This window comes from Thamnophis elegans, chromosome 13 (genome assembly GCF_009769535.1).
Source record: "Thamnophis elegans isolate rThaEle1 chromosome 13, rThaEle1.pri, whole genome shotgun sequence".
Classification (NCBI taxonomy): domain Eukaryota; kingdom Metazoa; phylum Chordata; class Lepidosauria; order Squamata; family Colubridae; genus Thamnophis; species Thamnophis elegans.
Genome location: NC_045553.1, coordinates 4,910,811 through 4,937,861, shown reverse-complemented (window position 1 = coordinate 4,937,861; position 27,051 = coordinate 4,910,811). Strand labels below are relative to the sequence as shown.

The following is a 27,051-nucleotide window of genomic DNA, read 5'->3' as shown; positions in this document are numbered from 1 at the left end:
TTCTGTTCTATTCCATTCCATTCCATTCTACTTAATTCTACTTTAATTGTGTTCCATTCCATTCTACTTCTATTCTATTTTTTCCTATTTCTATTCTATTCTGTTCATTCTAATTCTTTTCCCTTCCCTTCTATTCTTTTTCTATATTCTATTCCCATTCCTATTCCAGGGTGCATTGCTTTGGTTCGTCTTTCGCCCTCCGCCTGGGTGGTGGGTGGGAGTACAAGAGCGCCCCTGATTCCCATCTGGGAGGGTCTGAATCATGAGCATCCCCCCACGTCCTATTCGGAGGACCCACGGATTAAATTCCCCAGCCTCTCGCATACGGAAGGTATTATTGCAGGGGTTCTTACCAACCTCGCCTTTCCTTTCCCCTCTTTTTCCCCTTTACCTTTATTATTTATTATTATTATTTATTATTAGAATTTGTAGGCCGCCCTTTTCCCTGAGGGGACTCAGGGCGGCTCACATAAAACTAGGAAGGGGGGATACAGACAACAAAATAGAGACATATACTAAAAATAGTAGGCAACATCCATACAACATTCGGGAGGGGCAATTATCCTTATCCCCAGGCCTGACGGGCGAGCCAGTTCTTCAGGGCTGTGCGGAAGGCTTGGACGGTGGAGAGGGTACGAATCTCCACAGGGAGCTCGTTCCAAAGGGCCGGGGCTACTGCTGAGAAGGCCCTCCTCCTTGTGGTTGCCAGCCGACACTGGCTGGCCGATGGAATACGGAGGAGGCCTAATCTATGTGATCTTATTGGTCGCAGGGAGGTAATTGGCAGAAGGCGGTCTCTCAAGTATCCAGATCCACTGCCATGTAGGGCTTTATGGGTGATTAATAGCACCTTGAAGCGCATCCGGAGATCGACAGGTAGCCAGCGCAGCTCGCGGAGGATAGGTGTTATGCGGGTGAATCGAGGTACACCCGCAATCACTCGCGCGGCTGCGTTCTGCACTAGCTGAAGTCGCCGGATGCTCTTCAAGGGCAGCCCCATGTAGAGCACATTGCAGTATTCCAGCCTGGAGATCACTAGGGCCCGAGTGACTGTTGTGAGCGCCTCCCGATTCAGGTAGGGTCGCAACTGGCGCACCAGGCGAACCTGGGCGAATGCCCCCCTGGTCACAGCCGTTAGGTGGTGGTCAAATGACAGCTGCGGATCCAGGAGGATTCCCAAGTTGCGAACCCTCTCTGAGGGGTATACAATTTGACCCCCCAGCCTGAGTGATGGTATACTAGTCAGATCTTTGGGAGGGAAACACAACAGCCACTCGGTCTTTTCTGGGTTGAGCACAAGCTTGTTAGCCCTCATCCAGCCCATAACGGCCTCAAGACCCCGGCTCATCACATCTACCGCTTCATTGAGTTGGCACGGGGCGGACAGATACAATTGAGTATCGTCCGCATATTGATGGTATCTAATCCCGTGCCTGCGGATGATCTCGCCCAGCGGTTTCATGTATATGTTAAATAGTAGGGGGGATAAGACCGAACCCTGAGGCACCCCATAATTTAGGGGCCTAGGGGACGATCTCTGCCCCCCCACTAACACCGACTGCGACCTGTCCGAGAGGTAGGAGGAGAACCACCGTAGCACGGTGCCTCCCACTCCCACCTCCCGCAGTCGTCGCAGAAGGATACCATGGTCGACGGTATCGAAAGCCGCTGAGAGGTCAAGGAGGACCAGGATGGAGGAATGTCCTTCATCTCTGGCTCTCCAGAGATCATCCATCAATGCGACCAAAGCGGTTTCTGTGCTGTAGCCGGGTCTGAAGCCTGACTGGAAGGGGTCTAGGTAGTCTGCTTCCTCCAAGGACCGTTGGAGCTGGAAGGCTTCCCCCCCCCCCCCCGTTTGCACGGACTGATTTTCTTTATAAGCGGGGAGCTCCCCCCCCCCACTTCCTTCAACTCCTGCACAGGATCCTGTAATCAGGATTTGCTGCCCCTGTGGGAATATTTCCCTCTGATCTCTGAAAGCGCACATTGCAAAGATTCTAGGTGCGAGTTAGTGAAGCCTCTCTCTACGAACAGTTCTACATTCTATGATGTTCTATGAGCTATGAATTATGGGAAATGAAGTCCATGCATCTTAAAGCTTGCTGGCTGGAGAATTTTGGCGATAGATAGATAGATAGATAGATAGATAGATAGATAGATAGATAGATAGATAGATAGATAGATAGGATTCTAGAGAGATGATAGATAGATAGATGATAGATAGATAGATAGATAGATAAGATTCTAGAGAGATGATAGATAGATGATAGATAGATAGATAAGATTCTAGAGAGATGATAGATAGATGATAGATAGATGATAGATAGATAGATAAGATTCTAGAGAGATGATAGATAGATAGATAGATAGATAGATAGATAGATAGATAGATAGAAAGATAAGATCTAGAGAGGTGATAGAGATGATGGATGGATGGATGGATGGATAGGAAAGATAATAGAGAGGATAGTTAGATGATGGATGGATAGATAGATAGATAGATAGATAGATAGATAGATAGATAGAATAAGATAAGATAATAGAGAGATAATAGAGATACTTTAAAATGAAATTTCGTTGCAAACAGCTGTCAAAGGGTCACCATCTCGAATACACACAACATAACCATGGCAGAATAAATGAATAAATTAGAATAGAATAGAATAGAAAACAGAAGAGAAGAGAAGATGGAATAGAATAGAATGCAGAATGAATAGGGAAGAGAGGGTGGAATAGAAAAGAATAGAATAGAATACAGAATGAATAGGGAAGAGAGGGTGGAATAGAAAAGAATAGAATAGAATACAGAATGAATAGAGAAGAGAAGATGGAATAGAATAGAATAGAGAAGAGAAGAGAATATAGAATGGAATGAAATAGAATAGAATAATAATTTTATTGTCACATAAATGCACATTAATCGGCACACTTTAAAATGAAATTTCGTTGCATACAGCTGTCAAAGGGTCACCACCTCCAATATATACTACATAAAAATAAATAAATAAATAAATAAATAAAGCGAAATTATATATATTATATAACATAGGGAAACAACACTGTAGTTCGGATGTATATATGTACATGGATATCACGGAGCCTGGAAGAAGGCGATTCGCGTACACCTCTACAGAATGAGTCCATCACCCCGTCCTGGGGGCCGACGCCCCGCCCAGGCGTCTACGGAAAGAGCTAAGGGCCAGACGAGGCCAAGAAACGCCCCGCGGTCCCGGAAGCGGCTGGCGCGCCTGCGCAGAAGAAAGGAGAGCGCTTCTGAGGGCGCTCGTCTGAGGAGGGACCGGCGCCGCCGGACGGAGGGTCGGACGGAGGAAGGAAGGACGAGCCTCGTCCGTCTTCGCGGGCCATGAGCGCCGCCGCCCTGGTTTCTCCCGCGCTGCCCCCGGGGCCTCCGCTGCCACCGCCGCCTTCCACGCTGGCCCCGGGAGCCGGAGCAGCCGCCGCCGCCGCCGCCGAGAGCTATGAGGAGGAGGAGCTGGAGAGCCCCGCCGAGGAGGAGGACGGCGAGCGCAGCGGACGCGCTCGGGATTCAGATGAGGGTGAGCCCGGCCGACCTGTCTGGGGGCTGGTGGAAGGCAGGACTCCAACACCCATCACTCCCCGCCGGCCGTGGAGGACGGGAGGGGCGCTAGACCGTCGCTTTCCGTGTGTGTGGGGGGGATGGACTACCATACCCATCCCTTTGGGTGGTGCTAGACCCCAACGCCCATCATGCTCTGCCGACAATGGAAGGTCAGCACCCATAATTCCCTCACTGGAGTAGTTGGACCACACTAACCATCGCTTTGGAGGTAGGAGGCAGGTGCTGGACCCCAATGCCCATCATGCTCTGCTGACAATGGAGACTATGGGATGAACTCCAGCACCCATAATTCCCTCACTGTGGTAGTTGGACCACACTAACCATCACTTTGGAGGTAGGAGACAGGTGGACCCCAATGCCCACCATGCTCTGCCGACAATGGAGACTATATAGGGGATGAACTCCAGCACTCATAATTCCCTCACTGGGGTAGTTGGACCACACTAACCATCGCTTTGGAGGTAGGGGGCAGGTGCTGGACCCCAATGCCCATCATGCTCTGCCGACAATGGGGACTGCCTGGGATGAACTACAGCACCCATAACTCTCTCTCTGTGTCTCGTATAGTTGGGGTAGTGGCTGGTTCTGGACCACAACACCCATTTCTGTTTCCCTACCATGGGGACTCTGGGTGGTGGATCACGGTACCCATCTCTGCCACTTTTAAGACTCACCCATGCTGAGGTCTAGCATCTCTAGAACTTTTTAAAAGGCCAGTTAGCAACTTTGGCCCTGCAGGGTCACCCTGGGGAAACTTTCTGGAGCTGAAAAGGTTTTTATTTGATGTTTTCTGACATGATGCTGTTGCTTAGATACGGAAGATGCCAGTGAAACCGATCTGGCGAAACACGATGAGGAAGATTACGTAGAGATGAAGGAGCAGTGAGTATTGTGGCAGCTTTGAACCATCTAGCTTCTCGCCCTCCTTACTCTCCTCCCGCTCCACATACACCTGCTTGTGTGTCTATAAATATAAGTATAAATATATAACCACACACTCTGTCTGCGTGTATAAGTATAAATATATAACCACACACATACATGCCCACACATATACATACACTCTGCGTGTGTGTGTGGGTGTAGGTACATAATTAGTTTACTGATTAGCCCATGGGCCATATCAAAGTGCAGAGTTCCAAACACAAATTATTACTAATATCCGATAAAAACAGTTTAAAATGAGATTGGAATAAAATACAATAATTATACGCACACCATCCTCCCTCTGTGTGTGTGTGTGTGTATGTTTATCTACTATATACATCTACCTACACCGCTCACTATTTATCTATTATCTATCTATTATCTATCATCTATCTATTATCTATCTATCTATCTATTATCTATCTGTTATCTATCATCTATCTATTATCTATCTATTTATTATCTATCTATTATCTATTTATCTATTATCTATTATCTATCTATTATCTATCTATTTATTATCTATCTATTTATCATCTATCTATTATCTATTATCTATCTATTATCTATTTATCATCTATTATCTATCTATTGTCTATTATCTATCATCTATCTATTATCTATCTATCATCTATTATCTATCTGTTATCTATCATCTATCTATTATCTATCTATTTATTATCTATCTATTATCTATTATCTATCTATTATCTATCTATTATCTATCTATTTATTATCTATCTATTTATCATCTAGCTATTATCTATTATCTATCTATTATCTATCTATTTATCATCTAGCTATTATCTATTATCTATCTATTATCTATCTATTATCTATTATCTATCTTATCTATCTATTATCTATTATCTATCTATTATCTATCATCTATCTTATCTATCTATTATCTATTATCTATCTATTATCTATCATCTATCTATTATCTATTTATCTATTATCTATCTATTATCTATACATGCACATATATATGCATACACATAGAGAGAGAGAGAGAGAGAAAGAAAGAAAGAAAGAATGAGAGAGATGTAGATATGCATATACATGTATCCCATATGTATATGTGTGTGCGTGTATGTCTATGGTTATATATCGATTTTTCTTTTGAGCGTGAGCATCATAATTTCATTTTTTAACCTGGCCCAGTGTATTCACAGAAAAAAGTGACAATAACAGTAATGTTTCAGTTGTTTTGGGACTGCACCCAAAGCATCTTATCACTATGGGTACCACCTTTTCTTTCTTTTGCTACACAGTCATTCTATTTCTATTTGCTATTCTTTGTATCTTGTTGTCTTCTCCAGTTCTTTCTCATGTTGCTTGTTTGTTGTTGTTCTTGTTGTTAAATTTGCTTGTCACCCATCCCACTGCCACGTAACTCTGAGCAGCATGCAACATTAAAACCTGTTCTCTTTTCAGGATGTACCAGGATAAATTGGCGTCACTAAAAAGGCAGCTGCAGCAGCTACAGGAAGGTAAATTGCCAACTGTGGTATCGTTTAGTTTTGTGAGTTTGCCTACACTGGAATGTCAAGTTCTTGGATCTGCTCTCTTGCAAATCCTGCAGGGGTGAAAAACCTTCCTTTATGCTAACAAGAAGGTTTGTTAGTCCCGAAAAATGGTTTCTGCAACTATTCAACTCATCCCTACCGGTGCATGCTGACCTATCTTATTTATCAGCCGGAAGGCTCAAATCTAGGAAGCACACACTGGCATACGCCCAAAATCTGCCCGATAACTTTAACATCAATTCCCAATGGAAAGCCAAATGAATGCTGAATGCTCAGACATAGAAGAGCCAAGGTGGCGCAGTGGTTAGAGTGCAGCACTGCAGGCTACTTCAGCTGACTGCTAGTTCGGCCGTTCAAATCTCACCGGCTCAGGGTTGACTCAGCCTTCCATCCTTCCGAAGTGGGTAAAATGAGGACCCGGATTGTTGGGGGCAATGTGCTGACTCTGTAAACTGCTTAGCAATAGCAGTAGCAATAGCAGTTAGACTTATATACCGCTTCATAGGGCTTTCAGCCCTCTCTAAGCGGTTTACAGAGTCAGCATATTGCCCCCAACAACAATCCGGGTCCTCAGTTTACCCACCTCGGAAGGATGGAAGGCTGAGTCAACCCTGAGCCGGTGAGATTTGAACAGCCGAACTGCAGAACTACAGTCAGCTGAAGTAGCCTGCAGTGCTGCATTTAACCACTGTACCACCTTGGCTCTTAGACAGGGCTGAAAGCCCTATGAAGCGGTATATAAGTCTAACTGCTATTGCTATTGTTATAGGAAAACATACAACTAGGGGTGAATGATAGCCATTAGTCCAATATCTGAGGGGGCTGCCCCAAAGAAGAAGGGGTCGACCTATCCCCCCAAAGTGCCAGAAGGCAGTCAATGGAATGTAATCAAGGAGAGAAGCAATTGTTGAGGCCCACCAGTGGCCAGGAGAGCTGGCAGCAGATTCGGACAGTGAGGAGGTTGGGGAGGAACATGGGCCAGTCCTGTAGTCTGGGGAAGGCTCTGAGGGGTTGAATTACAAGATCTCCAAGGTTCCTTCCAACTCTTTGTTATTCTGTTAATTTCAGTACCTACTATCTCCCGCTAACATGAGTGTGTCAAGTGTTAGAGGTAGGAGATTCAGAACCTTGAGGGAATGCAGAAGTTTTTGCTAAACTATCAATATAATTCCCTTCCCGAGTATATCGATGGCAGTATTTCAAATCTGGCAGTGATTCCCAGATAACTGCGCATATAGTAAGACATTGAGAAAAGAGGGAAGGGTTATTTGGGTTGGGTTTTTGGGGAGGTGCACGGTTGCAATTTCTCATGGCGCGACTCCTCATTCCATAAGGTACCTTACAAGAATATCAGAAAAGAATGAAGAAGCTGGATCAGCAATACAAAGAGAGGATTCGCAATGCAGGTGAGCAGCAAATTCATCCTCACATTCAAAATCAAAATTGTGTAAATGGTTAATAAACAAATGCGTGTCCGTGCATTTGTGCGTGTGTAAATTGTGTACTTTTTTTGGGGGGGGGGATTTAGTTCAGAGAGAAGTATATTCGAAGCTCGCTTGCCGCATTAGCATTAAAGACCTTAAAACTCACTCCTCTTTTATCATCCACAAACTCAGAACAACTCCTCCCATTATTCTACTAAAATTAAATATACTTGTATCTTCCCTCTAATAATTGTCATGTCTGTTTCCTTCCAGAGCTTTTTCTTCAGTTGGAAGTAAGTATATCTCACAAAAACTATTTTGTGTCAGGATTTCAGGATTGTTTCTGTTTACTGCGTTGGCTTCCAGCCTGGACAGATTTGCACAGATTCACCAAAATGTAAACAAATTTCCTGTTGATTTGATTTTAGCCAATCTCGTTAAAAAAATAGTCTAGTATATACGCAACTATCCTGTTTCCCTGAAAATAAGACCTCCCTGGATAATAGCAATAGCAATAGCAGTTAGACTTATATACCGCTTCATAGGGCTTTCAGCCCTCTCTGAGCGGTTTACAGAGTCAGCATATTGCCCCCAACAACAATCCGGGTCCTCATTTTACCCACTTCGGAAGGATGGAAGGCTGAGTCAACCCTGAGCTGGTGAGATTTGAACAGCCGAACTGCAGAACTGCAGTCAGCTGAAGTAGCCTGCAGTGCTGCATTTAACCACTGCGCCACCTCGGCTCTAAGAAGCCCAATCGGGCTTTTGAGCACATTGAATTGAATTGAATTTATTGCATTTATATGCCGCCCTATTCCTGGAGGGACTCAGGGCGGCTCACAAATCAAAGGGAGGGAAATACAGACAAGGGAAAAGAAACAACACAACAAACAACTACAGAAAGAATTTAAAAACAATCAACAGCCACACAGTTTGAGCGGGGATGGGAACTCGTCAGCCCCAGGCCTGTCGGAACAGCCAGGTTTTAAGGGCTTTGCGGAAGGCCTGAAGGGTGGTGAGGGTCCGAATCTCCACGGGGAGTTCGTTCCAGAGGGCCGGAGCAGCCACAGAGAAGGCCCTCCTCCGGGTGGTAGCCAGGTGACATTGGTCGGTAGATGGAATTCGGAGGAGGCCTACTCTGTGGGATCTAATAGGTCTATTGGAGGTAATTGGCATGCACCAATTACATGCGCCAAAATAAGCCCTCCCCGAAAATATTTAAACGCATGCACAGCTGGTCCCTGCCATTTCCTCTGGTTGCTTGCCACACAAACTACACAATGTTATATAACAATTGAGGCAAACCTTTTGCACTGCTTAGTCACTTATCTTTTAGCGTTGAATCTGCAACGGGCCACACAGTTTGGGGATTGCAACTATCTTACAGTCAGACCATGTATAATTGACACTGGATTTTATTATAGATTTTAGTTGTTATTTATTATTTTACACTCGAAGTTTTCAGTGTATATATACTGAGTGCTTTTATTTGCTCTGGTCGCTGGTCTGTAATAATAAATTGTTGTTCTTCAACCGAATGCTCAATGAAAAGCAACCTGCATTTCGCCTTACCTTGAAAATGCTCTCCTTTTCTTTTGGGTGTGGATTAGACCGAGCAGGTGGAACGAAACTACATCAAAGAGAAAAAAGCAGCTGTGAAGGAGTTTGAGGATAAAAAGATCGAGCTGAAGGAGAGCTTGATCGCGGAGTTGGAAGAGAAGAAGAAGATGATTGAGAGCGAGAAGCTCACCATGGAACTGACAGGAGGTAAGGCAGAGACTAAAACCTTTCCAAGTTTCCTTTGAGACAAACTGCTTTCATTTCATTTCATTTATTAAATTTATAGGCCGCCCAATCCCGGAGGACTCTGGGCGGCTTACAACAAAGAAGAAAAAAGAAGAAAGGCAAAATAAAAAAATAATAATTTAAAATTCACAACACACATACGTTCTAATCGGGGCTGGATCTTAATACTAAAGTCAACAGCCCCATGCCTGCCGGAACAGCCAGGTTTTAATGGCTTTCCTGAAGGCCATGAGAGTGGGTAAGGTCCGGACCTCTGGAGGTAGCTGATTCCACAGGGTCGGAGCAGCCACAGAGAAGGCTCTCCTCCGGGGGCCTGCCACCCGACACTGTCCGGCTGACGGTATCCGAAGGAGGCCCATCCTGTGGGATCTTATCGGCCGTTGGGAGGTGTGTGGCAGTAGGCGGTCTCGCAGATAGGCTGGTCCTAAGCCATGTAGGGCTTTAAAGGTAATGACCAACACCTTGAATTGCGTCCGGAGACCAATTGGCAGCCAGTGCAGCTCGCGAAGGACAGGTGTAATATGGGTGTGTATCGGTACACCCAATATCGCTCACGCGGCTGCATTGTGGACTAGCTGTAGTCTCCGAACGCTTTTCAAGGGTAGCCCCATTAGAGCGCTTTGGGTGCACCTGACTCAATACACAGATTCGATGCAATGTTTATGGACCTGTTCTGATCCAGCTCCCCAAACACCACAAGCCCTCTGGCATGAACTCAAAAGATTCCTTTTATTAGGAGTGCCGGCAGCACTGGCAAAAAAATTATCTCATCCTAGGCTAACGTCCATCCGTCCGGAAGATGTCACACCTATTCATCTCCCTGCCTTTTATCCCCAGAGTTAGAGTGGGGCTTTGCTAGCAGTGGGTGGCTCTTCTGTCCCGTGGACCGGCCCATAGATTTCCACTGCTCTCCTCTCCTCTGCCGTCTGTGCATCCTTGTGTCCGGCACTGCACCCAGCTGTTCCTCCTCTTCCTGATCAGCCACGTCCATACCTGGGGACTGTCTCTCTCCATCGGAGGGCTGACCCACAGCCCCATTCCCTCTTCCCCCTCGGAGATCTCAGGTTGCCCTGATGCTCATCCCGACTCCCACACCACCTCTGATTCGGCTGCTGGAGAGGCCACAGCAGAAATCCAAACTGGTTTGGAGATTCAGTGAGATTGAACAACAGAGTTGGGATAATAGAGTTTGATTCTACATTCTAGAGCTGTGAAAAAATATGTGGGTTGTGGCCTGCCAGCAGAGCTGGTGGCAGATTCGGACAGGGAGGAGAATTGGGGAGAAAGATGGGCCAGTCCTGGAGTCTGGGGAAGGCTCTGAGGAGGGGTCTGTGTCGGAGGCAGAGGGGGGGCCATGACCGTATGCCAGTTATCAGCTGCCTTCGGAGTCAGACATCAGTGAGGCAGAAGAACAGGTGGAGCCTGTTCCCAGTGTGCGCCTGCGAAGAGTTGCCTGACAAAGGAAAGAGCTAAAGAACAGGGGTCGACTTGGAAGTAAGGCCACAGGTGGACGATGAATGGCCCCTCCCAGAGGAAATAAAAGGGGGGCAAAAGGGGAGGGGAGTTTGCAGGAGAAAATTAGTTTGCTTCATTGCCTTGTGACTCTCCGAGACTCCTTGCCAAGTTCTGCAGAGATTGGCCTGGCAGCTCTCCAAGCCAGATAAGGTCTGTGACCATAAATCCTCCCTCGAAAGACTTTGCTGGATGTGAATGAGAGGAATTCGCAATAAATTAATAAAAGGGGTTTTTGCTTCAGGCTCTTGGGAAGCCTCAGTCAGAATAATCGGGGGCGGGGGGAGAATGGGGAGGAAAGAAATAGGTGTTTTTTTAATGCCTCAGTACTCAGGTGCCTTTAAAAGAAATTTGTGGGCCTTACAATCCAATTGCTTTGTTGCTCCCTTCAGATTCCATGGAAGTGAAGCCAATCATGACTAGGAAGCTGCGGAGGAGGCCCAACGACCCGGTGCCCATTCCCGACAAAAGGAGGAAACCAGCTCCAGATATCCTTTCTGCGTATGAAACCCTGCCCTTAAAAAAACAGTGTAGGCTGGTCCTCCAATTACAGCGATTCCTTTAAAACGGCTGTTCAAAGTCACAGAGGCATTGAAAACAGTCTTAAAAGTTGGCAAGGTTAGATACCCCTGCTTCAGCCCTTGCCAGAAAACCCCGTGAATGCCTTTCCAAGCTCTTTTTCCAGAGTCAGCTGACTTTTTTTTAAAAAAATTTTTTTTCTTTTTCTTTAAAATGCTAATAATGCAAGCATAGACATCTATACAAAGAAAAAAGAAAGAAAAAAGAGGGGGGAAAAACTAATATTACAGTACAAACACACACACACACCAGAAACACTGTTTTTCCCCCCCAAACTTACATTTCTTCTTCTCTAACAACTAAAATAATACACAATATATCCCAATGGTGCCCTTATCCCCTCCAAAACAGCCTATATTCTTGAGTAGGTTTATTCCCTTTGCCTTCCTCCAACACTGATTTTATAAAAAGCCCCCATGTTTCATTCTAATTGCTTTGATCATCCCTTTTTTTAAAGTTTAATTTCCATTGTTTTATCATTTGTTGCCATACTCCAAATTCCATTATATCCCTAGTTTCTTTGAATGTTCCAATTCCATCCACAGTATTAAGCCATCAGTAATCTAGCTGCCGTTGTCAAATTTACCATCCATTCTCTTTTCTGTTTCATTTACATCCCATCAGCTGACTTTTTAAGATGGCCTCAAATCGGGGAAACACCTCCAGGGTTATAAAGATCCGTGTTCCCACCTCCTCCCCCTATTTCCCCACCAAAAAAACAGGATGTTCCTTCGTATTTAATCCACGTTGGCTAAAAGCAAACTCCAGCACACCTCTCGGTATGTCATGAAAAAACGAGAGGGCACTGTTGGGTTGTTTTGGCAAGGCCTAACCCCTGACGGTGAGCCTATGGCACGCATGCCACAAAGCACATAGCTTGCCTCGAGAAGTTGTGAATGCCCCAAAACTGGAAGATGCTGGATAGCCATTTGTCTGAAACGGTTTCCTGCCTAGGCAGGGGGTTGGACTAGAAGACCTCCAAGGTCCCTTTCAACTCTGCTATTGTATTGTATTGTATTGTAATCAAGGGAATAAACAACTTAGAATTAGGGAGAAAATTCCTGACAGTGAGAACAATTAACCAGTGGAATAACTTGCCTCCAGAAGTTGTGAATGCCCCAACACTGGAAGTCTTTAAGAAGATGTTGGATAGACATTTGTCTGAAACGGTTTCCTGCCTAGGCAGGGGGTTGGACTAGAAGACTTCCAAGGTCCCTTCCAACTCTGCTACTGTACATTTATATAAGGCGTTGCCCTGTCAGCTCCAGCGCGCATGTGCCTGCTGATTTTTTGGGCATGATTTTTGGCCTTTTTTTCAGGAACATACTTCTGGTTTGTGCACTGGGGCGTTTTTCAGCCTCCTGAAGCTTCTGGAGGGAGGAAAAACGGCCTAACGGTCAAGCCGAAAGTCTGTTCCCAAACTTCCAGTTTGCGTGTTGGGCCGTTTCTCGCCCTCCCTGGGCTCCTAGAAAACCTCCAGTGGTAATCAACCTGGTCCCTACCGCCCACTAGTGGGTGTTCCAGCTTTCAAGGTGGGCGGTAGGGGTTTGCTGTAACTCTGCTTTATAAATTTTATAAAGTAAAGTTACTTCTCTACTTTATAAAATCACCATTACTGTGCACTGGTGGGCGGTTAGAAAATTTTACTACTAACAGAGATACAAAAGTGGGCGGTAGGTATAAAAAGGTTGACTACCCCTGCTTTAAAGCCTGGGGAGGGCGAAAGACAGACCTCCTGGGCCTACCAGAAGTCAGAAAATGAGCCATTTCTGGCCTCCCAAGGGGGTGGGGAAGGCCATTTTTGCCCTCCCCAGGCTCCTAGAAAGCCATGTGTGCATGCACAGGGTAACAAGGGGGTGGAGGTGGGTGTCACATCCGCATTCTCAGGGAGCACAGCGTGGGAGGGGGGCATTAAATTATGGGGGTGGGCACGCGAGGGGGAAAAGGTTTGCCATCCCTGCCCTCAGCAGGCCCACGAGTGTTTTTGGATGGCCCTTAATGTGGAATTACCGCAGCTCAATTATCTCCTAACAGATGAGCAGATAATGGAAGATTTGAGGACACTCAATAAGGTACGTGCAGCTAGGGGAAGCAGCAAAGTGGGGAGGGGGGAGATAAAAACCACCCTTAGTTTTCTGTCTAACCACCCCCCCCATTTTATTTTCCTCTGGTTTTGAGCGAGTATTTTTTTTTTTATTAGGAAGAACCGGTTTCACGAGTGTCTTCCGAAGGTCAGGTGTCGATGGGGAGACCCTTCCTCTTTATTTTCTGTATCAGGGGTGTCAAACTCGATTTCAATGAGGGCTGCATCCGGGGTGTCTTTGATCTTGGAGGGCCAGGGTTTGACCTCGGCTTCACTCGTGTTGGGGGCACCTGTGGAGGCCCAAGTGCTCAGCCAGTGAAAACGGGCTCCCCTCACAGGCTCTGTTTTCGTTGGCATTGGTGCCACGGGCCGGTTCTTTGCTGTTTCCAGGGTGCCCCCCCCCCCCCGCGGGCCAGATCCAACCCCCCCCCCACTTGAGTTTGACACCCCTGTTCCATATTATTCAGCATTGCAAACCATCACATCCAAACATGGCAAAAAGTTAAAAACAGTAGCATTGATGATGTTACCTAGCTGGGTCATTAAACGCCTGCAAGGAGAGCACCAAGAACCCCACAGTTCTCTTCCTCCTCTTTTCCCCCTCTTCCTCTTTTTATCCCTCCTCCTCCCATCTCGCTTCTAGCCCTGATGATGTTACCTAATTGGGTCATGAAATGTCTGCAAGAAAATAACCAAGCTCAGAGATCACCAAGGGCCCCACAGTCCTCCTCCTCCTCCTCCCTGCAAACCCCATTCCCTTCTCGCACTGATGATGTTGCCTTGTAGGTTGGTGAAACGTCTGAAAGAAAACCACCAAGCTCAGAGAGCACAGAGGGCTCCACAGTTCAACCCCGAGTTACAAATATTCTTTTCCGTTGTCCCAAAGGTGTTTTTTTCCAAAAGGCAAATGGTTTTTTTTTTCCTTTGAAAACATTTCGCTTCTCATCCAAGAAGCTTCCTCAGTTCTCCAGACCGAAGAAGCTTCTTGGATCAGAAGCGGATTTTTTTTTTTTAAATCCATTTTCCTTTTGAAAAAAAAAGCACCCTTGGGACAATCGTGATCTTGGGGATTGAGAATCTCCATAGATTTTTCTCTTCTATTGTAAAAGTATAAGGGAAAAATCGGATGGGTTCAAAGCCAGCAAAAGTGTGACACTGGGACACTACGCTCGTTGTAAACGTGTGATGGTTGCCATGACAGCATGATGTTGATGTTTAATGAATTTATAGGCCGCCCAATCCCGAAGGACTCCGGGCGGCTTACAACAATACATTTTAAAAAATAGAAAGTTAAAAAACACAGAAACATAGATTAAAAAGACCACAACATACACCCAATCTAATCAGGGCTGGAACTCAATCATGAGTTCAACAGCACGGAGCCTGCCGGAATAGCCAGGTCTTATGAGCCTTTCGGAAGGCCATGAGAGTGGGTAGGGTCCGGATCTCGGGGGGGGGGGCAGTTTATTCCAGAGGGTCGGAGCGGCTACAGAGAAGGCCCTCCCCCGGGTGGTTGCCAGCCGACATTGGCTGATGGCACCCGGAGAAGACCCACCCTGTACGATCTTATCGGTCGTTGGGAAGTATGTGGCAGAAGACGGTCTCGCAGATATCCGGGTCCTAGGCCATGTAGGGCTTTAAAGGTAATGACCAGCACCTTGAATTGCGCCCGGAGACCAATAGGAAGCCAGTGCAGCTCGCGGAGGATAGGTGTGATGTGAGTGTACCTTGGTACACCCAATATCGCTCGCGTGGCTGCATTCTGGAGCAGGGACACTGCTACAAGTCACAAGTGCAAGGACTGTTTTATCAGTCTCTCTTCTCAGTGCCGTCATAACTTCAAACTAAAGAGACGGTTGTCAGTCATGGGGCTCCCTTGTAGAGAGTTAATCGAAGAATATTTTGATATTCATTTCAATGTGGATTTGACTTAATTCAGAGCTTTAGCTGCGATCTGGGACTCTCTTCCAGTAAAATCCTCCCAGTCAATGTGGCCTGTAGCTATGATGCCCAAGGAAATGATGGGATTTGGAGTCCAGCACATCTGGATCGCAGCCTTAGCTGGTCCCGCTTCATGTAACTGAAAACTTAACGGCTAAAAATGAATTTCCCCCAATTTTTGGCCGTCTTTTGTGACTATTCCTTCAACTTTTTTTCCTCTTTCTTTTTCATTTTTTAGCTTAAATCGCCTAAAAGACCAGGTGAGTAATATGACCAGGGGCATTGTTTTAATTTAATTAGTTATTTTGCCTGTTTTGGGTTGGAACGGAGGGAAAGACTGCATATTAGTACCCTCCTTGCCATATGGAAGGGGACGTGGTGGCTCGGTGGCTAAGATGCTGAGCTTGTTGATCAGGAAGTTCGGCGGTTCGAAACCCTGGCGCCTGGGCCTGGTTACATGTTTGGAACTGAATGCCTGGTAAATTTCTAGAAGGCTTAATAGAGTGTCTCAATGGGAAGCCATTATCGGTTTGTTTAGTTTTTGGCTCCGGTGGCAATAAGAACTTAGCTATCATTAAAGGAAAACATTTGAGGGACACAGTGGCTCAAGACGCTGAGCTTGTCGACCAGAAAAGTCGTCAGTTCGGCGGTTCGAATCCCTAGCACCGCATAACGGAGTGAGCTCCCGTTACTTGTCTCAGCTTCTGCCAACCTAGCAGTTCGGAAGCACGTAAAAAATGCAAGTAGAAAAATAGGAACCACCTTTGGTGGGAAGGGAACAGCGTTCCATGTGCCTTCGGTGTTTAGACATGCCTGCCACATGACCACGGAGACGTCTTCGGACAGCGCTGGCTCTTCGGCTATGAAACTGAGATGAGCACCGCCCCCCTAGAGTTGGGAACGACTAGCACATATATGAGTCATTGAGGCCACTTGGAGGATTTATCTGAAGTCCTCAGGGTCACCTGAGTAGTGCAAATAGTTGCTGTAGGACACAGAAAAACTCCAAGCGGCCTCAACGATCCTCTAAAAGGGATGCAAATGACCAGCTGTCTGCAAGGACTATAAATCCTTCCATTCCCCACCATCCAGTCAGAGATGAAGAAGCTTCTTGGATGAGAAGCGAAACGTCTTCAAAAGTTCCAGTTGCCGCTTGCAAAAAAAAAAAAAAAAAACCACCTTTGGGACAACCATGACCCAGGTGACAGAGAACTTTCGTAGATTTTTAAACCGATGCTTATCGCCTCTCCCTCTTCCTATTCCAGCATCCCCTTCCTCGCCCGAGCATCTTCCAACGACGCCTGCAGAATCCCCCGCCCAGCGATTTGAGGCACGGATAGAAGACGGGAAGCTTTACTACGATAAACGATGGTAAGGGGCACGGGTAGAACGAGGGGCTTTTAACAATGGAATGGAATAGAATTCAGTTTTATATCGGCCTTGTGGACCCGCAAGGGATTTGTCTTTGGTGCAGATGCTCTCACTGTACATAAAAAGGCAAGATGCGTTCGTCATGAATCATAAGGTGCAACTCTTAATGATAGTCATAGGATACAAATAAGCAATCAGGAAAAAATATCAATAGAAATAGAATAGAGCAAAATAAGGAATAGAATAGAACTGAATTGAATTCTTTATTGGCTAAGTATGATTGGGCACCCAAGGAATTTGCCTTTGGTGCAGATGCTCTTAGTGTACATAAAAGAAAAGATATATTTGTCATGAATCATAAGGTGCAACTCTTAATGATAGTCATAGGATACAAATAAGCAAACAGGAAAAAATATCAATAGAAATAGAGTAGAGAAGAATAGAATAGAATAGAACAGAACAGAATTCAATTCTTTATTGGCTAAGCATGATTGGACCCACAAGGAATTTGTCTTTGGTGCATATGCTCTTAGTGTACATAAAAGAAAAGATATATTTGTCATGAATCATAAGGTGCAACTCTTAATGATAGTCATAGGATACAAATAAGCAAACAGGAAAAAATATCAATAGAAATAGAGTAGAGAAGAATAGAATAGAATAGAATAGAACAGAACAGAACAGAACAGAATTCAATTCTTTATTGGCTAAGCATGATTGGACCCACAAGGAATTTGTCTTTGGTGCATATGCTCTTAGTGTACATAAAAGAAAAGATATATTTGTCATGAATCATAAGGTGCAACTCTTAATGATAGTCATAGGATACAAATAAGCAATCAAATCATACTAGGAAACAATCTATATAAATCGTAAGGATACAAGCAACAGAGTTACAGTCCTAAGTCGGAGGAGGTGGGTGATAGGAACGATGAGAAGACTAATAGTAATAGCAATGCAGATTTAGTAAATAGTTTGACAGTGGTGAGGGAATTATTTGTTTAGCAGAGTGATGGCGTTCGGGAAAAAACTGTTCTTGTGTTAAGTGGTTCTGGTGTGCAGTGCTTTATAGCGTCATTTTGAGGGTAGGAGTTGAAACAATTGATGTCCAGGATGTGAGGGAGTCTGTAAATATTTTCCTGGCCCTCTTTCTGACTCGTGCAGTGCGCAGGTCCTCGATGGAAGGCAAGTTGGCAGTAATTGTTTCTTTCTGCAGTTCTAATCCTCCTCTGAAATTTCTTGTCTGTCTTGTTGGGTTGCAGAACCAAACCAGACAGTGATGGAGGTGCAGGTGAGAGACTCAATTTTAGAATTCAATTTTATATCGGCCTTGTGGACACACAAGGAATTTGTCTTCGGTGCAGATGCTCTCAGTGTACCTAAAAAGACAAGATGCGTTCGTCACAAATCATAAGGTGCAACACTTAATGATAGTCATAGGGTACAAGTAAGCAATCAGGAAACAATCAATATCAATATGCATAGAATATAAATATAAATAGAGTGGAGTGGAACGGAACGGAGCAGAATACAATTCTTTATTGGCCAAGCGTGATGGTACACGCAAGGGATTTCTCTTTGGTGCAGATGCTCTCAGTGTTCATAGAAAGACAAGATACATTCGTCAAGAATCATAAGGTACAACTAATGATAGTCATAGATTGCAAATAAGCAACAGGAAACAATATCAACATAAATAGAATAGAGCAAAATAAGGAATAGAATAGAATTGAATTCTTTATGGGCCAAGTGTGATTGGACACGCAAGGAATTTGTCTTTGGTGCAGATGCTCTCAGCGTACATAAAAGATGCATTCGTCAATAATCATAAGGTACAACACTTAATGATAGTCATAGGGTACAAATAAGCAACCAGGAAACAATATCAATATAAATCGTAAGGATACAAGCAGCAGAGTTACAGTCCTGCAGTCATCAGTGGGAGGAGATGGAGGATAGGAATGATGAGAAGACTAATAGTAATAATAATGCAGCCTTAGTCAATAGTTTGACAGTGGGGAGGGAATTAGTTGTTTAGCAGAGAGATGGCGTTCGGAGGGAAAAACTGTACTTGTGTCTCGTTGTCTTGGTGTGCAATGCTCTATAGTGTCGTTTTGAGGGTAGGAGTTGGAACAATTTGTGTCCAGGATGTGAGGGGGCTGTAGATATTTTCACGGCCCTCTTTTTGACCCGTGCAGCGCGCAGGTCCTCAATGGAAGGCAGATTGGCAGCCCTTGTTTCTTTCTGCCGTTCTGATTCTCCTCCGACGTCTCCATCTGCCTTGTTGGGTTGCAGAGCCAAAACCAGACAGTGATGGAGGTGCAGATGAGGGACTCAATCCTTCCTCTGTAGAACAGAAAGAGCAGCTCTTTGGATAGTTTGAGCTTCCTGAGTTGGCGCAGAAAATTTAAGAACGCTCGGAAAGCCACGTTTATTTGTCAAAATTGTGGAGGGTTTGCGTGGCCAGAAGCTGAAGTATGGAGAGCAGTAAGAGGAATTATCCTGTCTAGGTCAGCCTGGCAGGCGGATTCTGGGAATCGTAGTCCCAAAGTCTCCCCATGGAGTTCAGAAGGAAATGGAAATCAAGGTGTTATGTACTTTTTATGCCACCAGGTGGCAGGAGACCACCAGAAGTGGCCTCTCTCTGAGAAAAATGGCCATATCTTTAAAAAAGATCCCATCTACAAATCCTCACTTTATGACCTGTTACCCAAATGACGGTAGGTAACATCATCAGTGCTACTGGGCTGGCACTCATGATGTTACCTAGTTTGGTACACCTGCAAGAAAACAACCAAGTTCAGAGAGCACCAAGGACCCCACAGTCATCCTCTTCCTCCTCCTCTTCTCCACAAACCCCTCTCCCTTCTAGCATTGATGATGTTACCTAATATGGTAATGAAACGTCTGCAAGAAAACCACCAAGCTCAGAGAGCACTAAAGTTCCTTCCCTGCCATTAACTATATATCTGCCTTCCTTCCTTCCTTCCTTCCTTCCTTCCTTCCTTCCTTCATTCCTTCCTTCCTTCCCTCCCTCCCTCTCTCTTCTCCACAAACCCCACTCCCTTCTAGCACGGATGATGTTACCTAGTATGGTAATGAAACGTCTGCAAGAAAACCACCAAGCTCAGAGAGTACTAAGGTTCCTTCCCTGCCATTAACTATATATCTGCCTTCCTTCCTTCTTTTCTTCCTTCCTTCCCTCCCTCCTTCCTTCCTTCCTTCCTTCCCTCCCTCTCTCTTCTCCACAAACCCCACTCCCTTCTAGCACGGATGATGTTACCTAGTATGGTAATGAAACGTCTGCAAGAAAACCACCAAGCTCAGAGAGTACTAAGGTTCCTTCCCTGCCATTAACTATATATCTGCCTTCCTTCCTTCTTTTCTTCCTTCCTTCCCTCCCTCCTTCCTTCCTTCCTTCCTTCCTTCCCTCCCTCTCTCTTCTCCACAAACCCCACTCCCTTCTAGCACGGATGATGTTACCTAGTATGGTAATGAAACGTCTGCAAGAAAACCATCAAGCTCAGAGAGCACTAAGGTTCCTTCCCTGTCATTAGCTTCCTTCCTTCATTTAGGCTAAATGTTTTGTTTAATTGCATAACGTTTCTGGGTTACTTTTGTTCTCCTTCCACAGGTTTTCCTATGCTCAGCGTATCCATCCTCTTTTACTGTTAGAAATGTGTATTGCAATATATATATTATATATATATATTAAAAAGGTTAATTGCAATAGTTTGGCAGAAAGTTGATACCTTTAAAATAGCTCCCATGTGTAGGAGGACAACTTTGACGTGCAAATTAAAATTCCCCGGCTATCGTATGTCTTTAAAAGAAATGAATCTGCCGGCTGCTGCAAAAATATATTTCTTCCCCCCACCCCCTTTTCTTAATAGGCAACATGTAAAAGGATCGTTATCTCAAAATAAGAAATGATTATGGCTAGCAATGGAATATCTAAAGCACTTTAATGGCATTGAGACTTACAATAATAGTGGTATTCAGTCTGGAACCCAGAATCTGCACAAAGCGTTGGAGCGAAACCTGGTTTTTAGTGGAAATATACCCTCATTTATAGAATCAGGTGTGACAGGCAGCGGCTTGGTTCCGACAATTGCACACGAGAGCAAAAAGATGGCTGTAACAGCTACATAGGAAGTTCTCAATTTAGGGCCACAATTTTACGAGAATTTCCCTTGCTAAGCAGAGTGGTTGTTATCATGTTGTCGGGGAGGATTTTCAGCCAGTTCTGGAGTCTGGGGAAGGCTCTGACAGATGCTCAGTGTCGGGCGCAGAGATAGAGCCAGGGCTGTCTGTCATTTCCCAGCCACTGGCGAGGCAGCTGCCTTTGGGGGCTGAGACAAGTGAGGCGGAAGAACAGGTGGGGCCTGTTCCAGATGCATGAATGCATAGAGCTTTTAGGAGAGGAGGACAGTGGAGGACAAGGAGTCAACTCGGGAAGCAAAACACACATGGATGCTGAATGGCCCCTCCCTGGCTGGGGAACAAATAGAAGGAAAGGGAAGTGGTGGTCGTAGGAGATAACAGTTCGTATTTCTGAAGATTTTGGCTCACTGTGTTTCGTGCATCAAAGACTGCTTTGCCGGAACTTAAATTTGCGGCCTTTCAGCTGGGAGCTCATGACCTGGCAATTATTGCAGGGAATTGATAAAGTCGGTGCTGCTGTTAACTCCTTGCCAGGACTCTTGCCTGGACTTTCGGTTGGTGAAAGTGATTAATTCACAAGAGGTAAATAAAAAGGGTTTTTTCTTGGCGAGGAGTCTGTTTTTGGCTTCTGCGAAGGCTGGGTCAGAACAACAAGTCGCTCCCAGAAATCAAAGCTGCTGGATTTGACACACTCGTACGTTCAAAACCCATGCGTAACATTTCAGATCATATCAGAAAGCAAAAGGGTTTTCCCTTCCTCTCGTAAATCCTGCGGTCATTTCCATGAAAATTGGCAGGCAGGGGAAAAAGCAACGAGTATACTCCATTTAAAACAGGGACGCGGTGGCACAGTGGCTAAGGCGCTGAGCTTGTCGATCAGAAAGGTGATTGGCAGTTCAGCGGTTCAAACCCCTAGCGCCGCGTAACGGAGTGAGCTCCCGTGACTTGTCCCAGCTTCTGCCAACCTAGCAGTTCGAAAGCAGGTAAAAAATGCAAGTAGAAAAATAGGAACCACATTTGGTGGGAAGAGAACAGTATTCCATGTGCGTTTGGCGTTGAGTCATGCCGGCCACATGACCATGGAGACGTCTTCGGACAGCGCTGGCTCTTTGGCTTTGAAACAGAGATGAGCACCGCCCCCTAGAATCAGGAACCACTAGCACATATGTGCAAGGGGAACCTTTACCTTGACTCCATTTTAAATGCCAGAAATTGGGGAGAAGCATAAAACAGGCCCCTTCTCTCATTACCTGTCCTCTTCCCTCCAGCGTATATTTGCAGGGTTTTTGGTTTTTTTTTTAACGTTTCTTGCAGGCGGGTGAAGTTCCCAATCAATACAGTAATACAAACAGTGGCGGGGAAATTACACAAACCACGACGCAAGAAACAGCATCTTGAACGCTGTGGGGCTGGAGATTGAGCCATTAAGAGCAATAAGAAACAGGGAGAGAACTCAACGGTTCCCTGTACTTGCCTAGATACCCAAGTGGAGAAGCGTAAACAAGGAAGCATGTCAAACAATTTAGGCTTGCGATTAGGGGGTGGTTAATCTTAGCTGAGCTCTACCTGAGACGCTTAATCTCTCCTCCCCATTGGGGAGAAGGAGATCCGGTAAAAAATGATGCATTGGAAGAAGATAAGATCATTTTATTGTTGTTGTTTTTTTACTGCAAGAACACTGGCCCGCATTAAAAATGAAATTCAGTTGCCTGCTGTCAAGGGACTGTACAGCTACCCAAACACATACATAACACACGTATACACATGCTATATGCGTACATAAATGTGTACTTGCACCATACATGTATATGCATACATTAGAATAGAATAGAATATGGAACGGAATAGAATATGGAATGGAATATAATAGAATATGGAATATAATAGAATATGGAACAGAATAGAAAATGAATGGAATAGAATAGAATAGAAAATGAATGGAATAGAATAGAATAGAAAATGAATGGAATAGAATAAAATAGAATAGAAAATGGAATATAATAGAATATGGAACGGAATAGAATAGAATATGGAATAGAATAGAATATAGAATAGAATATGAATAGAATAGAATAGAAAATGAATGGAATATAATAAAATAGAATAGAAAATGGAATATAATAGAATATGGAATGGAATGGAATATGGGATTGAATAGAATATGGAATTGAATAGAATATGGAATAGAATTAGAATAGAATATGGAATAGAAAATATAGAATAGAAAATGAATGGAATAGAATAGAAAATAGAATAGAATATGGAATAGAATAGAATAGAAAATGAATGGAATAGAATAAAATACAATAGAAAATGGAATAGAATAGAATATGGAACGGAATAGAATAGAATATGGAATAGAATAGAATATGGAATAGAATAGAATAGAAAATGAATGGAATACAATAAAATAGAATAGAAAATGGAATATAATAGAATATGGAATGAATAGAATAGAATATGGAATTGAATAGAATATGGAGCACAGCCCGGTTCGAATTAAACTTGATTCAACCTAAATATGTAGTTCGAAAACCAATCTTTCTGTTCAGATTTCAGATTTCGCACTCTTTATGTCTTGTATTTTACTCCCGGGTTCCCTTTTTTTGCTGAAATATGACATGAAGAGGCCCTACGATAAATCAGTAAATATTTTCCTCTCCAGGTATCACAAGAGCCAGGCTATTTACCTGGAATCAAAAGAGAACACCAAAATCAGTTGCGTGATCAGCTCGGTGGGAGCCAACGAGGTAAGACAACGTCTCCTTTTTCGTCCAGGTGTTCCCGTAGTTGCGAATCAGGAGCATCCTTCCCCATAACTTTGGCGTGCGATAAACAGCATGGTTCTTGCTTCCGTTGCATGGCAACCGTCCGCTGGAGGACTTCGGGGAAGGATCCTTCAGGAAGGGAGATTTTCATCAAGCAATTATTTCTTTAGATTACACTTCTGATCTTACCACCGCTACTTCTTTTGAAACTTAATCAGAACTCTTGTCTAGCTTTTACGGCAGTAAAAGCTAGATCAGAAACATATACCGTATTTTTTGGAGTATAAGACGCGCCTTTTTCCCTCAAAAAAAAAAAAAGATTGAAAATCTGGGTGCGTCTTATATACACTGAATACAGCAATTTTTGCCTCCCAAAACTCCCCCCTTCACCAAAATTGTCTTTAGGAGGCTTTCAGAGAGCTCCTGGGGACTGGGGAGGGCAGAAATGAGCGAAAAACAGGCTGTTTTTTGCTCAATTTTGTCCCCCCAGCTACCAGGAGCACATTATAAGCCTCCTGAAGGCTACGCATGCCCTTTTTTTTTTGGACGAAAAACAGGCCCATTTTCACAAAAAATGGGCCATTTTTTGCCCACCTCCACAAGCACTCTACAAGCGTCCTAAAGGCTATTCATGCCCTTTTTTTGAAAAACATAATTTTTTGCCCACCCCACTGGGAGCACTCTGTAAGCCTCTTAAAGCCTATTTATGGCCATTTTTTGCTCATTTTTGCCCTCCCCAGCCCCCAGGAGCTCTCTGAAAGCTTCCTAAAAGCTATGCACGGCCATTTTGGTGAAGGGGCAGGGTTTCGGGAGGCAAAAAAATTCTGTATTAAGTGTATAAGCCGCACCCAGATTTTCCAGCCTCCTTTTTGAGGGGAAAAGGTGCGTCTTATACTCCGAAAAATACGGTATATACCGCTTCACAGTGTGTTACAGCCTCTAAGCGGTTTACAGAGTCAGCATATTGCCCTAACAATTTGGTTCCTCGTTTTACCAACCTCAGAAGGATGGAAGGCTGAGTTGAGCCAGTGAGAATCGAACTCCTGGCTGAGGGCAGAATCAGCCTGCAATGCTGCATTCTAACTCCTGTGCCAGGAAGGAAGGAAAGGAAAGGAAAGGAAAGGGAAGGAAGGAAGGAAGGAAGGAAGGAAGGAAGGAAGGAAGGAAGGAAGGAAGGAAGGGCAAAGCAATCGCACTTAGACTTGTATACCGCTTCACAATGCTTTGCAGCCCTCTCTTAGCGGTTTAGAGAGTCAGCCTCTTGCCCCCCAACAATCTGGGTCCTCGTTTTACCCACCTTGGAAGGATGGAAAGGCTGAGTCAAACTTGAGCCTGGTGAGAACCGAATTGCCAAACTGCAAGCAGCCGGCAGCCAGCAGAAGTAGCCTGCAGTACTGCACTCTAACAACAGCACCACCATGGCTGCTATAGGGTCTCCTTCCCCCGCAGGGGGTTGGACCTGAAGACCTCCAAGGTCTCTTCCAACCCTATTGTTCTATGTTGTAATTTAACCAAGGTGGGTGGAATTGCAGGTAAGAATCCAAGTGGACCTCCGGCTGCCATAACGGCGTATCAAGCCAGTCCAGTTGTAAAATCGCTCCGTTTACGGATACAACTCTCTCCAGTGTCACAATTTCTCTCCTTCTCTCTCTCTCTCTCTCTCTCTCTCCCAACTCTTGACAGATCTGGGTGAGGAAAACCAGCGACAGCACCAAAATGAGAATCTACCTTGGGCAGCTCCAGCGAGGCGCTTTTGTGATCCGCCGGCGATCCGCAGCTTGACTGTCGTTTTTTTTCCCCCCCGGCAGACCCTCGTATTCAGGACAATCATCCGTCTGCGAGATGTGTGGTTGCGCCCCGTAGGTGTGATTAGGCCAAGAAAACCCAAAACCAAACCATAATTCTTCCCTTCTTTGGAAGTGTGTCTCCACCCGCTGCGTGTGGAACGCCCCGCTGCCCGGACTGATTAGTTTTGTTTTCGCCGTCTCGTGGTCTCCAAGGTTCAGAAGGACCGCCGGGTTTTTTTTTCCCCCTCGTCTTCCCATTATTTCATTCTGTCGTAAACGGTTTCCGTCGCGGACAAAAGCTGGTGCGGCAGGTTGGAAGAAGCTCAGCCAACCCTCCGGCGAAGCGGAGGGACGGCAAAACGTCGCCAGGAGGAAAAAGTGACAGCGTTGCAACGCGTAAAAAGGCATCGGCGTGCCGAGAAACAGCTGGGAATTCTCAGAACTTGCCTTGGCGCCCCCCTGGATTTTGCGTTATTTATACGGAAAGGGGTTTCACATATTTTCTTGATTTAAGCCCAAGCTGCGTTCAGAGCTTGGCGTGGTTTTTCCGTTCTCGGAAGATGGACAAACACGGGGGGCGGGGGGGGCTTTTCTTTTTGGTGGGTTTCCCCCCCTCCCAATCCCCGCAAAGGAAGGCTCTTCAGCTTAGCGGCGAGGCTGATTGTATCCACCTTTCAGGCTGGCTCAAAAAAAACTTTGTTCGCATCGTTTGAGGGGCCTTGACTTTGTGCATGCAAGTCGACTTCTCCTCTGACTGCAGCCCACCCCCCACCCCCACCCTCTCCCCCAAAATGTAAATAGTAAGAGAGTAGAGTTTGGATGCAGACTGAAAGCACAGGCTGAGTTTCCCAGCCTTGTACTGTTTTTATGACACGTTGCTCCCCGAATATTTTTTATCTCTCCGTTTTGTGTGTTTAAGTGTTGGCTTTATTTCTCCCGGTGTCACAAGGCTGCGCAAGGTTGCGTGCGGCTTCACTTCCTGGCTCCCCTGGCACGACAAAACCGCGGTAGACTAAAGCGCGCCCGACGAAAGCCCGTACGTGATGTCATCAGCAGCGCGATGAAAAAAATTAAAAATAAATTAAAATAAAATTAAAGCAAGCCGATTCACATAAAGGTAAGGGTTAGGGTTAGGGTTAGGGTTAGGGTTAGGTTAAGGGTTAGGGTTAGGGTTAGGTTTAGGGTTACGTTAAGCGTTAGGGTTAGGTTAAGGGTTAGGGTTAGGGTTAGGTTTAGGGTTACGTTAAGTGTTAGGGTTAGGTTAAGGGTTAGGGTTAGGGTTAGGTTAAGGGTTAGGGTTAGGGTTAGGTTAAGGGTTAGGGTTAGGGTTAGGGTTAGGTTTAGGGTTACGTTAAGCGTTAGGGTTAGGTTAAGGGTTAGGGTTAGGGTTAGGTTAAGGGTTAGGGTTAGGTTAAGGGTTAGGGTTAGGGTTAGGTTTAGGGTTACGTTAAGCGTTAGGGTTAGGTTAAGGGTTAGCGTTAGGTTTAGTGTTAGGTTAAGGTTTAGGGTTAGGTTAAGGGTTAGGGTTAGGGTTAGGGTTACGTTAAGCGTTAGGGTTA

At 45.1% G+C, this 27,051-nt stretch overlaps 1 protein-coding gene across 1 annotated transcript; it reads left to right on the top strand.

Annotated features, from left to right (window-relative positions):
• The first annotated feature begins 3,235 nt into the window (after positions 1 to 3,235).
• On the top strand, positions 3,236 to 26,394 carry SUDS3 (SDS3 homolog, SIN3A corepressor complex component). The gene is made up of 12 exons (XM_032230014.1): positions 3,236 to 3,557; positions 4,414 to 4,483; positions 5,966 to 6,021; positions 7,392 to 7,463; positions 7,755 to 7,774; positions 9,092 to 9,248; positions 11,192 to 11,287; positions 13,389 to 13,450; positions 15,641 to 15,662; positions 16,668 to 16,773; positions 23,603 to 23,687; positions 25,389 to 26,394. The coding sequence occupies exons 1-12, from the start codon at positions 3,365 to 3,367 to the stop codon at positions 25,485 to 25,487; spliced, it is 1,038 nt and encodes a 345-aa protein (XP_032085905.1). The 5' UTR covers positions 3,236 to 3,364; the 3' UTR covers positions 25,488 to 26,394.
• The last annotated feature ends 657 nt before the right edge of the window (positions 26,395 to 27,051 follow it).

Bases quoted from the DNA above. Each gene is read 5' to 3' on its own strand.
- SUDS3 (XM_032230014.1), top strand. From the start codon at position 3,365: ATGAGCGCCGCCGCCCTGGTTTCTCCCGCGCTGCCCCCGGGGCCTCCG. The intron at 7,464-7,754 runs GTGAGCAGCAAA...GTTTCCTTCCAG, and splicing joins AGAGAGGATTCGCAATGCAG to AGCTTTTTCTTCAGTTGGAA. The intron at 13,451-15,640 runs GTACGTGCAGCT...TTCATTTTTTAG, and splicing joins ATTTGAGGACACTCAATAAG to CTTAAATCGCCTAAAAGACC.